Consider the following 16,875-nt stretch of genomic DNA (forward strand, 5'->3'; position numbering starts at 1 on the left):
CAGTGTGAATTACAAGGTAATGTTCTATGATTCAAGTCACATAAATTAATTTTAATTAAACGTGTGACATCACTGTATCAGGTAAATGGATCTTGCCATTTTAGGAAGAACAGGGTAGAAGTTGCTCAAACAGCCCATAATGAGACTGGGACCAAAGACTCACGTGTGCAGGGGGCTGCCGGCGTGTCGGTGGGGGCTCGGTAGTGGTTGGCATCACAGGGGCAGGTGAGGGCAGCTCTGGTCTCAGAGTGGCTGTGTAGGGGACACTTACCACAGAGTTGATCTCCAGCCACTGGCTTATAGAAGCCCACTTCACAAGCTGAAATGACATGGAGATAAGATCATAGTCATTCTTCACACATTGATTACACTGGAATAAGCCTGTATCATTACAGACAACAAAGGGGATCCCTTAGGGATTTTACAGCCTTTTTATCAAATGCCTAATGATATTTGTTTTGAATGCTTAGGAAATCCAAGGTAGATAAAGAGAAGGGGGCTCTCCCATTGGTTAGGTCTTCAGGAGCTTAACAGAAGGCTTAACAAAGCCAGTGGTCTGAAACATATGCTAGGATAATGGCTTGTACTTATCATTAACATCATTGTTTTCCACGAGGCATGGCCAAGTTTTATATTTGTAGACAGGAATCCCATTGGGTAGGATTTCAGGAGCTAAACAGGAGGATTAATGTGTCAGATTGACAACATAACTAGCAACATAATTAGCAAAGAGGCTAACTGGGGAATCACATTTAAATTTACAAAGCTCAGATGCTCAGATAAGGACACAACTGAGGTTATGAGGTTATTTGCTGACCATTTGAAAGGTATGTGAACATTTAGCTGTAAAACAGTAATATAACGATATTAACAATGCTTTCAATACATATGCTAAACAAGCATAGGTTCATATTTTTTTCCCTCTTCCTCCTTCTGAATCCCTCAGGGACCCCTGAAAAGACGAGTTCCTGCTTTGTGATATTTATCCCCTGTCTGGTTCCTTTTCCTCGTTTTATGCCATTAATCCTCTCCCATGCCTTGATGTTTTTTTGAACAGCTCCAGAGTTGAGAAGCGGGTCACGATAAACATCGGGATGGCACGCTCGTCGAGTGCTCAGCCGCTTCCACGCTTTGAAGTTCCTGACAGATTAGCAGCAGCTACACAATCAGCAACACACATCTCTGCGATAGCCTCAAAACAAGTGCATGCAGTGGACACAATCCAAGGCAATGGAGCTTTGGATGTATGTATCACCACGCCCCCTAGTGACCTGTCAGGAGTTCCTGAGGAACCCATTCCATTCGGTCATTTTGGGACGAGTCTGGAAGAGCTGAGGCTGTGGAAAATAGCTTTAGACCAGGGCTTGTTTTGTTATTTTTTAAATTTTTTTATTTATATATATATTTTTTTGTCCTGGGGTGTTTACACATTCCAGATTAGGGCCGGTGCTTTGCTTGTTTGTTTGGTTCTCTCTCCCCTCTCTCTTTTGTATCACCACATTGTTTGGTTTGTCAGAACCTGTCAGGGCTGCGCGCCCATTGCAGGGGGGATTTGCATCACAATGAATTTTAATGAATATTTACAGCCATTGTATACTGACCTTGATTTTATTCCCTGTACTCTGGGCACAAACAGATAAATAAATATGGCAGAAACAGTGGTTCTCACATCTCCCAGTCTTATTTATGGCCCGCCTCAGTTCTACAGGAGGTGGGTTATACACAGTACTGACACTCTGGATCATCCATGTTGTCTCATGTGCCAATACATTACAATGACCTGATTGTTTCTACATTCACTGTCCATTTTAGCAAATCCACTGACTAAACAGGAGCACTTTGTCATTTTCCAACCACAGAATGGACTCAAATTATTGCTTGACATACTTTATTACCCACTTTTCACCCTGTTCTTCAAGGATCTGGACCTGCCAGGATCACCACAGCTCTAGGCAGGTATGCTTTGGGTGGTGGATCATAATTTGGTTGTTGGTAGTGATGTGATGACAGTCCAAGAAGTGACATGAGTATGGTGCCCCCATATGCTAGCAATGCTAGCTTGAAATTCATTTACATAAAATAAGCTGCAACTAGTACATGCATTACAGCCTTGCAGCCACAAGGTGGTCACTATCACCAGGTGTTTTTGGCCTTCATTTGAAGAGGACATTGACAGGTCTACGCTCTCAAACTCACACATACTTCAAGTTCTCCAATACCAGGAGGTTTCTTCAGGGACCAAACAACAGCTGCTAACAAGCTGGGACCACAGTTCAAGTGATGAATGTGTCTGTCATTGGCATCATAGCTGGAAATGGGCCACTCCATCACTGGGCCTCTGTATATAGACGTCCTGTAAATGGTGGTTCTGTAGGGTCTGGACTTGTTGGTGTTCATGTCAGACAAAGTACAGTCTCTACAATGTGACCTGCATGTTTTGATTAAGATAAACCCACTTTAAGTCACTGCAGTAACAAATAAATAAAACAACTGCCTGCTACCATTAAATGAGAGGGTAAAACATGTGAATAAAGACATGCATGCCATGAAGACCCCTCCTGCTGGGCCATGGGAGGGCAAAGCATCACACCTCCTCTTTTAGGGGTGACATTATTAGAGGTTCATGACATTTGCAGTCGGCCAATCTGTCCCCAGGCTGCGTCCATGCTGCTCTGATACTGACCATGACTGGCACCATCTGGACCCTCCAGCTTTTTGCTCACGATAAGAACACTGATACCAAGTGGACCCCCGAGCCCCAAACGGATGACTTTCAAGATGGGCTGTGGCCAGAAAAAGGGGCTGTGTGAAGGGGCTTGGGGGATTGTGTGTGTGTGTGTGTGTGTGTGTTTGTGTGTGTGTGGGGGGGGGGGGGTGACTGTAAAAAGGTAGAAAGGCAAATTGTTCACAAATGATCGGTGCTTTGGACCTGGGCTGTGCCTCACAAAATGCCAAGCCATGCGTAAAATTCAGTCTAAAACCAGACGCACAAAACCAGAGCGGCACAGACATGACCTTTTGATAGTCATTAAACAGAAAGACCTTTGATTAGGAACGCTAAGGATTCTCCCTGTCTGTGGAGTGTAGTCCTACTTACGCACACACACACACACACACACAATAAAGTGAGAGTCAAACGCACTTGGCTTTACCCCTTTTAAAGCAGTGGTATTGAAACTGTGGGGCCTGGGTGAAAGGTCAAACCAAACAACACAGGGCATCACATACTCACCCAGTCATTCATACACTCACACCTGGGGACAATTTCACACACACTCACCCAGTCATTCATACACTCACACCTGGGGACAATTTCACACACACTCGCCCAGTCATTCATACACTCACACCTGGGGACGATTCCACACACACTCACCCAGTCACTCACACACTCACACCTGGGGACAATTTCACACACACTCACCCAGTCATTCATACACTCACACCTGGGGACCCAAGGAGACACAGGGAGAAGTGTTCATGGAGTTTAAGCTCTTTATTGGCTCCTGGATAAGGAAATAAAGCCACTAGAACCAGACCTTGTGTTTGTTATATACACACAGAAAAGAGGCGGAGCTCTTATTGTCATGTTTTTTTCATTCATTCATTGTCTGTAAGCATTTATCCAGTTCAGGTTCGCTGTGGGTCCAGAGGCTCCTCAGAATCACAGGACGCAAGGCAGGTGCACACCCTGTAGGGGGCGGCAGTCCTTCATAGGGTGACACACACTCACACATTTACTCACACACTCACACCTATGGATACTTTTGAGTCCACCTACAAACATGTGTTTTTGGACAGTGGGAGGAAACCAATGCAGACACAGGGAGAACATAAACTCCTCACCCGGGAGTCGAACCCACAACTTCCAGGTCCCCGGGGACACTCCCTGCTGTGCCATTGTGACGGCCTTTAATTGCCATGTGTTTGGTTTAGAATTTGGTTTAGATTTTGGGGGTGGGGGGCAAGATCAAGCTCAATATAAATGCATCTGACACAGGTAACATTATACATCCAAGACCTCTCCAATCACAATACTGGAACCACATTTACGTAAGAGCACAAGCATGAGGTATAGGTCAGGAGGATTAGGATGATACTTACCCAAGCAGTCCATGAAAAGAGCACTAGGATTAGGCACAAAAAGTGTATTCAGGCCGGCCATGCTTCAAATAACAGCCAGCTAGCATTCATGCATTTACATTAATGGCATTTAGCAACATTAAACATATATATATTAAAATACGTTATGGCAAACTACACTACAAACTAAGGGTGGTTTTACCTGTGTTATGAGCTTAGTTCAATTAATAAATAAATCCTTGACTTCCAAATGCAAGCCAGAGAGAATAAAACGCAAGATCCAGCGATTGCCCCACGATGATGTTGCAGGGTCCCTCTGACACCAGAGCAGCAGTTCATTTGAGTAAATGGCTTGTATTAGCCCCGAGAAAAAGACCAAATTTGAACTCGTCCATGTGGAAAAATATGTGTGTTTATCCCAGAGGGCAGAGAAGGGTGGATATGTAACTTTGTAGAGAAACAGCTTAATTGTGTTACACCGCTTCACTCTGGCAATTGAATGTGTTTATTTCTACATAATAGTGCAGTGTCAAAATATATGGAACTTGGTTTCATTTCATCACAAGTACAGCCAGTGAGCAACAAGGGCTTTAAATGTAACAAAAGCAAGTTTTTGTTCAATGTATTCACAACTTTAATGTAATTTACATAGTTTTGTATTCTGATTTGTATTGTTTATTGTTTGTGCTCCCCTTGTCATGTGACTGTGCCCCCTGTCTTGTGTCTACTTCCTGCTTGTTCCCATGTCATGTGATACCCTTCCCTTGTGTTTCTAGTGTCACATGTCTTAATTAGTTCCCAGGTGTTTCTTGTTTGTGTTTTCTTGATATAGTCCTTGTCAGTGTTTTGATTGTGGTCATTGTAGATGTATTTCTCTGTGGTCTATGCTACTTGTCCTTGTTTGTGATTCCTTCTTTTTTCAGTCTTTAGCTTTCTTGTTTAGTGTTTAGCTTTCTTGTTTAGTGTTTAGTGTTTAGGTTTCTTGTTTAGTGTTTAGGTTTCTTGTTTAGTGTTTAGCTTTCTTGTTCAGTGTTTAGGTTTCTTGTTTAGTGTTTAGGTTTCTTGTTTAGTGTTTAGCTTTCTTGTTTAGTGTTTAGCTTTCTTGTTTAGTGTTCAGTGTTTAGCTTTCTTGTTTAGTGTTTAGCTTTCTTGTTCAGTGTTTAGTTTTTAGCTTTCTTGTTTAGCCTTCTTGTTTAGTGTTTAGCCCCTTTGTTTAGTTCCATAGCCTCTGTCTAGTTTCCTTGTGGTTGTTAAAGTCTCCTGCACTTACCTCTGCTCCTATTTCTATGTCCTGGACCACCCTGACACACTCCTACACCCTGCTTTGTGACACTTAAAGCACAATGTCAAAATGTGACAATGATGTAAACTTACTTTTATTACTTTGAAAAGGTCTGGTGGTTGCAACCAAAAAATAAAAAATGCATTATATGTAATAAATACAAGCTCTGAACTTTTTAAATCTCTGCAATAATGTTATAATCTGTTGTGAATAAGTTGTATGTGAACTTGTTTCTGTTACACTTAAAGACTTGGCAGATCACAGGCTAGACTTGTAGCTATGGGTGACATATAAAACTTTTGTTTTAACATTTGTGAATGTTAAATATGAACTTGTTTTTATTTTTTATCACATGAAGCTAGGGTTAGTACGATATTTCAAACTATGACCCTGTTGTGTCTTTAAAACTACGCGATCTTCAAGTTTTTTGGTCCAGACAGACGAGTGGAGGAGCTGAATTGCCGATCAATTTGCTAAAGGAATGTGTTGTCTGTTTCTAAGTGCTTGATAGATGAAGCCAAACCTGGTTAAATTGAGAGCGACCTTGAAGAGCTGTTAACTGAAAAAGGGGAAAGTGGTCCTTCATTCAACTGACACTGAGCATCCTTGTTGTTTTGAATGTGTTTGTGTTTTTCCTATCAAATATTTACCCACAGCAATGATGCATTTACTGCGCAGTAATTAATAATTACACACAAGCATCAAACTCCTTTAATTTATCATTATTTTAACCGTGGTGAAATGTTGATGTGACATTATTATTGTCATCTAAACCAAACCTTGTATCTTCAAATTTGAAATGGTTTTAACTCATAATGAAGCTTAATTAAATGAGATTAATCATTTATTGGGGGGGGGGGGGGGGGGGCACGGTGGTGCAGCAGGTAGTGTCGCAGTCACAGCTTCGGGGGCCTGGAGGTTGTGGGTTAAAGTCCCGCTCCAGGTGATTGTCTGTGAGGAGTTTGGTGTGTTCTCCCTGTGTCCACGTGGGTTTCCTCCGGGTGCTTTGGTTTCCTCCCACGGTCCAAAAACACACGGTAGGTGGATTGGCGACACAAAAGTGTCCCTAGGTGTGAATAAATGTGTGAGTGTGTGCCGCCCTGTGAAGGACTGACACCTCCTCCAGGGTGTGTTCCTGCATTGCGCCCAATGATTCCGAGTAGGCTCCGGACCCACCGCGACCCTGAACTGGATAAGCAGTTACAGACAATGAATGAATGAATAATGTTAGAACCATTTCACCATAAACAGAACCACTCCATCATACAAATGGTTCTATATTGAAATCTGGTTATACACAAGAACCACTCTTTTTTAAAGAGCATACCAACAACATTCATTCATTCATTCATTGTCTGTAACCATTTTCCAATTACCATGGGTCAAGAGCCTACCCGTAAGGTAGGAACACACCCTGGAGAAGGTGACAGTCCTTTGCAGAGCGACACACACTCACACATTCACACCTATGGACACTTTTGAGTAGACAATCCACCTATTGAACTGTGTTTTTGGATCGTAAGAGGAAACTGGAGCACCCAGAGGAAACCCACAAGAAAACAGGGAGAACACACCAAATTCTTCACAGACAGTCACCCGGAGCAGGGCTCGAACCCACAACCCAGGACCCAATGACAGAATCATGTAAATGCTAATGGTGGCCCTAAATACCCACACTACCACTGGACTCTTCAGAATAGCCGTAATCTGACTGGTGACAATCATCAGGGAAGTTTCTGAGCTGTGATTGGCCTCTGAGACTGGAGCCTGGGCAGAGGGACTCTGGCTGTAGCCAGGCATTAATGAAGAAGTTTAATCTACCTGAACGGTCCCCGAGGGTCCTCCTATTTTAATTATGTTATTAAACGTCTCTCTCTGGTGCTAATAGGCAGCAGGGAAACATGCCACTGCACTGAGGAGTTCTGCCCAAGCAAAAAAAAAAAAGGTAAAAACTAAAAGGACCTGACTCTATTAGAGATGTTGTTGGCAGTATCAGTATTAGAGAAATACGCTGTGTAGCGTAGCAAGCACATGATTAGACTGAGCCCCACTGGACCCTCACTGTTAAGTGCATTTATCTCCATTTGTTGTGGGCTCTCTGCAGCGTAAGGGCTCGTCCACAAGGAATTAATGAGTTTTCAGCGTGATTCCAGATAATAAACAGCTGGGGCCAAAAGTCCAAATCCACTAGAAAGAGCAGTTTTGATATCAACACTTATAAAAACATACAAAAACACACAAAAAACTAATAAAATTCAGAGCTGTCATAAGAAACAATAATGTCTCCATTTGACAATCAGACCTGCCCTTTACACTGTCCAATGACATGATGAATAGACCAACAAATGTGGCACAAATGACTTTGTAAGTCAAGGAGACGATAGTAAAAATGTTTTTCTTTCTCCTATATTCATTCATTCATTCATTCATTCATTCATTTATTCATCTTCTGTACATGCTTCTTCGTGATCAGTAACACACCACTCCATCACAGGGCACCACAGGGCACTCGCCTAGCTCACACAACCAATCCACCTACCAGCACAGTCTGTGAGGTGTTTTCTCTGTGTAGGAGTGGGTGTCCTCCTGGGGCTCCACCCTCCTCCCACAGTCCAAACACACGTGTGTTTGCGTGAGTGTGAATGTGTGAATGACTGGGTGAGTGTGTGAAATATCCCAAGGTGTGAGTGTGTGAATGACTGGGTGAGTGTGTGAAGGACAGGGTGAGTGTGTTAAACTGTACATTGGTGTGACTATCGAACCATCACACAACAGCACACAACCACAGACAGTGTGTTCCTGTGAGTAGGCTGTATTAATGACACGTCAAATGACACAAACGCATACATGCTAATGAGAATTAAACGCTTACTCATTGTTTGATTGAATTGCTGTCACCTATCTAAGTGTATCAGATTGATCTGTGTTATTCAGGTGGGTGGGTGTGTATGGGGTGGGGGGGTGTAGGGGAGGTAAGTGGCTGGTAGTTCTCTCTCACTCTCTCCAACTAAGGTAAGATTTAATTCACCACAGAATACGCCTCCGAAATGATGCAGAAAATGAGGCGAGCTTTCCGTCCTTTTGTCTTCCATCTTTGTGTTGATGCTACGTGGTGCCGCCTTTGAATTTTCCCACGCGTTTCATTTGTTTCACCCGAACAAAAGCGCTGCTGACAGATAAAACGCCCCCCTCCACTGCTCTGGAATGCAGAAGGGTGGAGCAGAAGAGGGTGTTGTTATGTTTACAGTGTTTGATTCTTTGCGTTTTGAAAGAAAGAAGCCAGGGACGTGTTATCCAGCGAGAGATGTCTGGCAGGCACTGTTTACCCTCACAATCAACCGTCTGTTGTCAATGTATAGAGATATTAATACACAAATCTCTACCCACATATGAACACATGAATCTGTACTTAAAAGTATTAATGCATTTACAATGAGGGCATCACTAACACTCTAAAGATGCTATTGAGAATCTATGATCACTGCTTGCATTCCTGATTCGCTATGAAAATGAACAGTCTCACATAGAAAAATGAATGCAAGAATATCACATGAATGTAAATGTATGAATCCGAACTTAAAAGCACAAATACATGAGTTTATTTCACTGAGTTAACCACTGCATTTAACAATGAAGTCAATGCAGCTTAAAAAGGCAAAATCTGATTTATGCAGATTTGGTGTCTGTGGTAACTTGTAACTTGTAAATTTCACATTGAAATGCTGGCACTGAGCATGCATTAACGGTGCCAGTGGGGCTTGGTACAGCCTTACTCAATAGGAAGGCCAGTGTGGATTTATGGATATTGATGGGACAAAATTACTGTATTTGTTGATGAAGAGAGTAGAGTTCACACAAAATGTGGTGCCTAGCTGACGACCCCTGTGAAAAGCATGTGTAGTAGCGGGTGCTTAGCAATGTGTGAAGGAAATGCGCTCTGAATGGCCTGGAGTGACTGAGGAGGTTTTGCTCGCTTGTCTGGCAGACAGCATACCTGGAGAGAGGGTGTGTGTGTGTTGCCATTTGAGTGACATGACGCAGCCCCGTCTGCTGGAGATACAATTCATTCCTTTATCAGAAAAAGCCTCCCGCTCCCCCAAAAGAAACCCCCCCAACCCAACACCCCCGCCCAACCCCTGCCTGTACTGTGAGTTCACAGATTAAACCAGTGCTCCATCACAATGGCAAAATAGCACATGGGGGCTTTAATATCGCAGAGCTGAGCTCTTACCGGCCCACCCTGTTTAATCCTGATGTAATGTGGGTGCCAGAGAAAAAGCCTTATGCTACAAACAATGCCACCCATCGAGACACAAAGAAGGCTAATTAGCCCCCCATCGATTGCCAACAACCTCCTCCCACTTTACTCAAAATTAGCAGTATCTGCTTTAGCAATCAGAGACAGCAATGTTTTGTTTTGGCTGTTAGGTTATGATGGTGGCCCTGGTTCTTAGGGGTCTTTTCCCAGTGTGGCTTTATCTAGAGAAATATGTTAATCTCACAGCGTTACACAAACCTTTCTGAGTTTCACTTTATTTTAGTGTATTAGGGTGGTCTTTTCCTAGTTTCTCCTCATTTTCTTTTAACATCAGTTTATTTTAGTGTATTAGGGTGGTCTTTTACTGTTTTAATTTATTTTAGGAATATTAAGGTGGTCTTCTTTCAGTTGTACTTTTTTCAGTTGATTTAAAGTGGACTTTTCCAGGTTCACTTCTATTTAGGGTATGTAGGGTGCCCTGTGGCCACTTTTACTACTTTGTAGGGTATTAGGGTTGTCTTTTCCCTGTAGTAAGGCAGCCCTTTCCCAATTTTATTTCATTTTAGACTATTATGGTGGTCTTTTGATGTACGCTGTTAAAGTACCCTGTTGAAGAACCCTATTGAAAGTGTTGTAGCAAGTTGCACTATCTAGAAAGGATGGAAAGATACTTTTGGAATCAATGATGGATTGTTTCTGATCTGATCTGAGAGCAAAGCTTGATTTTCCTGCTGTCTCTCAAAGCCGCATGCTGGTCTTATATACAAGACTTCATTTATAATGCATGTATTCACTGTGTACATGTATACACATCAACCATCTACTCAGTATCATATCGAGAGAGTCTGTTTACCACCCGGACCATCCAGGTCAGACACAGATGGAGCCTTCATCTCAGCAAACGGAATAAATAAACACTTTCTTTTTCAAAACATATAAATTATCACAGCACTACAGAACAAATGCTATTCCTACTTGGGGTTCACACCAAGGTCGAGGGGCTTTGTTTGCTGATGAAAGGAAGCCCCAGAGAAACAGCAGTCACCAGAGATAATTAGCGTGAACAGGCACCATCCTGGGGGAGTGCCAATGAAACTGAAGACCTCCCTGCCCCTCACTCCATACACACAACACCTCTACTCATCAAACACCCTGCTCTGCCTTGAAAACGAGAGAAGGGAAATGAGAGAATAGTTAGAGGAGCTTTGTTGTTAGCCGTTAGCCTGTTTCTGTCCAATTTGCTCCTGTTGATTTCTTATTTGTGCTTAAGCCTGCTTGTAAAAAAAAAAAGAAAAAAAGCTGGACAGGACTGCTTTCAAATTATTCACATAAACAAACACCAGGTGAACTGACACACACTTGCACCATGCAAAAGTGGCCCAAACTACCATGAGCCAAGAAGCTCACTTTCTGGGTGGATGTCAGTGAGGAAAGAGAATCTGAAGCATGGCTTAGCTCTTTCACATATTCTACATCTTTTATTTTTCACTTATATTTGGTCATAAACGCTTGAATATTTTCATTTTCCAACCCATAATTTCCCTGAAGTAGTCATTGTTACCATGCCTTTAAGACTGACATATGGAAAGAGCCTCTGTTCTCATTGGCTGACTCCTTCAAAAGTGAGTATCAGATATTTTTATGTTCCAACTAAACCTACAATTTGTGATGTCATAGAGGGTGCCACTGGTCCACTTGCCCTACCACAGGTCCAGCCCCAGAGACTCAGAGGAAATCTGAAATGTAAAAACATAAAAGAGACAACGTCCCTGACCAGGAGAACTCCAATCTGGAGGAACAGAGTGCCTTTCCGGTAGCAAGGGGACACCTCAGAGCTTGTGGAACAAGATCCAGCCTGGTGGACCTGGGCATTTAACAAGGGAATGCCTCACATCTGTAGAACTAAAATGCCTCAGAGACCACCAACAACACATCAGAAGCTGGTAAAGCTTTAGTCTAAGGTGCAGAGTAAAGCCGAATCATATGTCTTTGGGTTCCTCAGTGTGTGAACTATTCCCTCGCTTAAGGGCAAGCCATCCTATTCTGCAGGTTAGAGTTCCTTAGATTCCATAACTGGATCTGTGGTAGTCCAACAGACATATTACATCGGAACCCTAACAATACAGTGTAAAATAGCTGTGCCTTCCCAACAAAAGCTGTTCCCAAGAGTATTGTTGATATTATTTTCCCCTTTCAAAGACAAAATAAGATTGACATCAGCCACTACCAAAACAGACCTCAGCTGGCGTTACTCATCTGCATCTTATAGTTAAAGGAGATATGCCAAAAGCAAGAAGAAAGTGGAGGAAAGAATAAGTGGAAAACTGTAGTTCAAGGAATGCTTAGAGACATAGGACACATAAAAAAAATACAGTTGGATATCAGCATCGACCCACTGTTCCCTCATAAGAGAGGCTGGCACGGATGGGTTCAGATCTTCTCAGGATGAGCTTTTGAGACAGAGAGATTTGAGAGTGAGTGATGAGAGCTGAAAGAGGAGCAGCAGACAGAGCGAAGAGGCCTTGAACACACTCTCCACTCCTCACAACACTGAAAGAATACACACACGTGTCACTGATGACTAAGCTCTTCTGTCTACTCTCAGTTAAAGACCAGACAGAGGAGTTCCAGGGGAACCGGCGCCTTGTCTACGAACCCGACTCCTGAAGATTTTGGATTTACTCAAAAAAGCAACGACAACAGGAATCTGGGAACTCAGATGAACCCAAGATCATGAAGAACCAATGGCTAGGGTTCGATTCCCTGCTTGGGTAAGATGCTGTAACTGTACACTGCAGTGTAATTGAGCCTTTTAATAGTATTTTACCCTACTACTGCTTTCATTTTCATATGGGTTAATGTCCTCATCATGGCTTGCCGTGCTGGCTCCTATTGGATGAGCCTCTGTTTATTAAGCTTCATGAATAAGTTAGAGCACAGCTGCTGGCTGATGTGTAGGAGGAGGATGTGTGTTGAGAGGAAGTGGGTTAAATCAAGTGGCCAGGCCAAGTGGATCTGACAAGGCTCCCTGCCACCCCAATGAACATGTACCGTCTCGTCCCCTTTGAAATGGATATTTCCCTTCTATTGCACCCCCCACACCAGCCAGAGAAAGGCCCGGAGCCATCGCAGCAGAGAGCCCACCCACAGCAGAGCGGACAAGCCTCACACAAGAAGCCAGTGCCGTGTTTTGATCGACACTTAAAGAAGAGCCTGTCGGTCAGAACCTGGCTCCAAGGAAAGGGCGAAAGCTTTTGGATGTTTTCTATAGCGCTAACACGCGAGAACCACTGCAGCGGGCCACAGCGCTGGAGGCTAGTTGGAGGGGTTGGCAGGCCCAGGGTCTCCAGCCCTTATGTGTGTGTGTGTGTACCTGTGTTTTTATATATGTGTGAGGACCAAATGTCCTGGCAAGGGTAGAACTATGACACTTTTTGTTGTGTTGTGGGGACATTTTGGTGGTCCCCACAAGTTCATTCATTCATTCATTCATTATCTGTAACCCTTATCCAGTTCAGGGTCGCGGTGGGTCCAGAGCCTACCTGGAATCATTGGGCGCAAGGCGGGAATACACCCTGGAGGGGGCGCCAGTCCTTCACAGGGCAACACAGACACACACCCACACATTCACTCATCCTCACAAGTTCTAATATTTTGATGTTTAAAACTAAAAAAGTGAAAATTTGGTTACTGAGGTTAACGTTAGGTTTAAGTTTGGCATTAATTAACTACAATAATGGTTATTTCCATGGAAGGTCCTCAAAAATATAGCAAAACCAACGTGTGTGTTTTAAGCATATTAAGAAATGAGCAAGTAATATTCCTTCTATACTGTTATTCTACAGTAACTCCTTCAGTAACAAAACCAAGCAACATACAAACAACAACAAAAATAAAAAACAGAAAACTAAATTGTGATTTGTTGATTTATTTATTTATTTATTTTTCCGAATGTGCATTGGCCTTCAGTCAAACTACTGAAGGATCAACCAAAGGAAGAGCTCACTGGGACTCATTAAATCCCACCTTAAAATCTGATTGGATGAGTTTCTGCTAGGCATTTAGGCATTGTCATTCAAATATGAAAAAGTGTTCTAATACAATTAAAGTTTTGGACATTTTCTCCAACCTCTGAGAACGTCCACAGTGCTCCAGAGAGCTGGAGGCGAGTTAGAGGGGCTGATAGACCCCGTGTCTATGTGAAGCTTCATTGCTTATGAGTGCGTGTGTGAATCTCCACTCTGAGATGTGCATGACTGGGGGCCGGACAAATTAGCACAGCGACCCAGTTGGAGCAGGACGGCACTACTCTAGCGACTCTCACACTTAACCTTCAACAATTCACCCCCGAATCCCATCCAGACACAGAGCAATAGACTTGAGCCCTGTGAGCAATTACTGAATTAGAGTCCTGGTCAAAAACAACCAAACCACATTAGCGGAGACCATGTTAAAGAGGCAAACATTTAAGCAGTAATCTCACTGAAGTCTAAATTATAATGTGGTGAAACCTGTCTTAAAACCCAAACATTTATTATAGTGACTGCCAAACACTGAATGGGGCTGGGACCTAGTGGGGTGCTTCCAGACCTGCCAGTGTCAGGTAGCCACTACAATATTTCCTCAAGCGTTAATATGTAGTCCATAGAAAAAAGAAGAAAAAAAAAAGAAAGAAAATGATTATTGGACATGTGAACACCAAGATGGACTAACTTCCCTATAACATGGATTTAGGCAAGGCAGTTTAGGAATAAGCCCTGCTAAGATAAAATGGTGAATGTCTTTATCCTATTGCAGATATTCTAGAAAACAGGCCAGACTGCCTGGCATAATAATTGAGATTGGTGCTTTCCAGCATTACGTCTAAACTATTTGAGAGGTTAATCTGGCACATTAGGCCTTCTGTTCAGCTCCAAAAGACCTAACCAATTAGTGAGTGAGTTTTGCTGACTGTACCAAGATATTACACCACAACAATATGTAACTGGAGATACAATGCTGGTGCTGTATGAGTGGAACCAGCTGTGCAGTGCTTTAACAAAATGGCGACCATGTCAGGTGACTTTTCGATTAACTTTGGCATGGAATTTCAACATATAACCAAAAGTTGATCACATAAGTATTCAATCTGCATCAAATATGAAGCCTTCTCTGAATTTCTTTAAAAGTTATTCTGTAAACAAAATGCACAGATTAATGCTAGTGTCTCAATGGCTACTGCTCCTTTTAGGCATGAAACATGCTTTTTGGTTCTACTTTAAAAACTATAAGACCTACAGCGAGGTAGAGTAAAGCCTGTGAAAAAATGTGCCCTTCTGCCAAAGCAGCTAAAGAAAGCCAGATTCTTGAAAACAGTCCTATCAAAAGTCTACATTCCGTGACTTGAATGTTCCCTACATTCTCGGGGGGATCGGGTGGTGGGTGGCAATGAAAACATGAAATGGTCTTTACACCAAATGCTAATATAGAGCTTGCGAAGCGTATGGAGAACCGAGACGTTCTCAGCGATGCTGCATTATTCAGCGTTGGTGAAGTGCTTTACCAATGAGCTGTCAAAACAATTCAAACCCTGAAGAGCCCAGAACAGCACGGAAAGGGAAGCCGGAGCCATGGATATTTTGCCGAAGCTACTGTTCCATAACTCATCTGTGGATGTCTGCTTTTAGCTGTTTAATGTTTAATTACCCGATGGGTTTGATTAATTGTATCTTATTACCATAACATCCGAGAGCCTAAGACATGCAGGGGTGGCCATGTGAGGTTGGTCCACCAGCATAAAAGCATCAGAACAGCAAACAGACTCCAGTAACATAACAGCATAAAAGCACTACATATATAAATCCAACAGCGCATTACATTGACCTCATTGTTTCTACACTCACTGTCCATTTGATCAGCTTCACTGACCATATAAATGCACTATTAGTTCTACAATTACAGACCGTAGTCCATCTGTTCCTCTGCATAATTTTTTACCCCCTTTTGGGTGGTTGATCATTCTTAGCAATTTAGTGACACTGACATGATGATGGTGTGTTAGTGTGTGTTTGGCTGGTATTAATGGATCAGACACAGCAGTGCTGCTAGAGTTCTTGAACACCTCTTTGAGTGCATCTCATATTCAGATTCCTGCAGTGTTATCTTAGTTATTCAAGTTAGTCATGTAAACAGCTCAGAAACTCTTGCTTGACTGATAGCAGTCCACCAACCAAGTATATTTAGCCAAAAATGGCCAGTGGGCAGCATCCAGTGACCATTGATGATGGACTAGAGGATGACCAACAGATGAGCTACTCTCTCCAAATTTGCATCTAGAAGGTGGACCTACAAGGTAGGTGTGTCTAACAGAGTGGACAGTGAGCTGACACAGTGTTTATAACCTCCAGTAGTACTGCTGTGTCTGATCCACTACCCAAAGAACACTTGCTCTATGACTACTCACCAATGCAGGAATCCCTATGCTCTTCAAAGCCAGCACTGCAAATACATCGTCCAATTGGCACAAGCCATTCCCCCTCTGCACTGCAGTACATCTTTGGCGTGTCCCTCTCCTCAGCGTGGTCTACACACTGACCCCTGACCTCCACCAATGAGGACGAGTCCGCGCCAGTGACCACATCCGTGAAGACGGCCAAGTTCCGACCCATTCCTGTGCACTTCTTGTAATAAACACGAACTGAGACGATTGCGATGCACGCACCGATGTCCTGGAAGGCCAAGTAGAAGCCTCGCTTGCTGAGTGGTCCCACACCTCGTATCTCAGTGTTCAGCTTGAGTCTCCGGACCCCAAGGTCCACGTTGGTGAAACTCTCGTCTGCAGCGATGGTGTCGATCTTGGAGAACTGGCTTTCCCACATGGTGGTGCCCATGTCCCGGTCCATTTCGTTGTAGTAGAGGTTGAAGGTCTCCTTGCAGGTGCCCAGGACTCCAGGCATGCTGTTGCAGTCTCGTAGCGTGAACTTGATCTCAATGTAGATGCGGTGGGCTCCATTGCGCTGGATCCAGTTCGTCCGCAGCCAGTTGTTCTGGTTGGCGCTCATGACATTGCACACCTGGTACGTGTGGATGGGGCTGAAGTACTCATCCATCTCATTAATGGCATCCCACTGGAGGAAAAATAAAAGACAGGTGGGCAGTGAGTGACCACGACTGAGTTTCACTGTATTTACAGAATGTCCTGTATGTTTTATACAGCCACAAATGTTGACTTTAGCAAAGACATAAGTACATTTTCAGCCAGAACAAGCTGGAG

General features: G+C 43.2%; 1 protein-coding gene across 1 annotated transcript in view; it reads right to left on the minus strand.

Annotated features, from left to right (window-relative positions):
• Positions 1-16,875, minus strand: part of epha8 (eph receptor A8) — a 78,709-nt gene that overhangs the window by 15,037 nt on the left and 46,797 nt on the right. The window contains exons 3-4 of the mRNA XM_066673231.1: positions 16,066-16,729; positions 164-319 (exon numbers count right to left, since the gene is read on the minus strand). Coding sequence (XP_066529328.1) covers positions 164-319; positions 16,066-16,729 — 820 coding nt within the window. The remainder of the gene's footprint in view (positions 1-163; positions 320-16,065; positions 16,730-16,875) is intronic.

The sequence above is a fragment of the Hoplias malabaricus genome, chromosome 5, assembly GCF_029633855.1.
Source record: "Hoplias malabaricus isolate fHopMal1 chromosome 5, fHopMal1.hap1, whole genome shotgun sequence".
Classification (NCBI taxonomy): domain Eukaryota; kingdom Metazoa; phylum Chordata; class Actinopteri; order Characiformes; family Erythrinidae; genus Hoplias; species Hoplias malabaricus.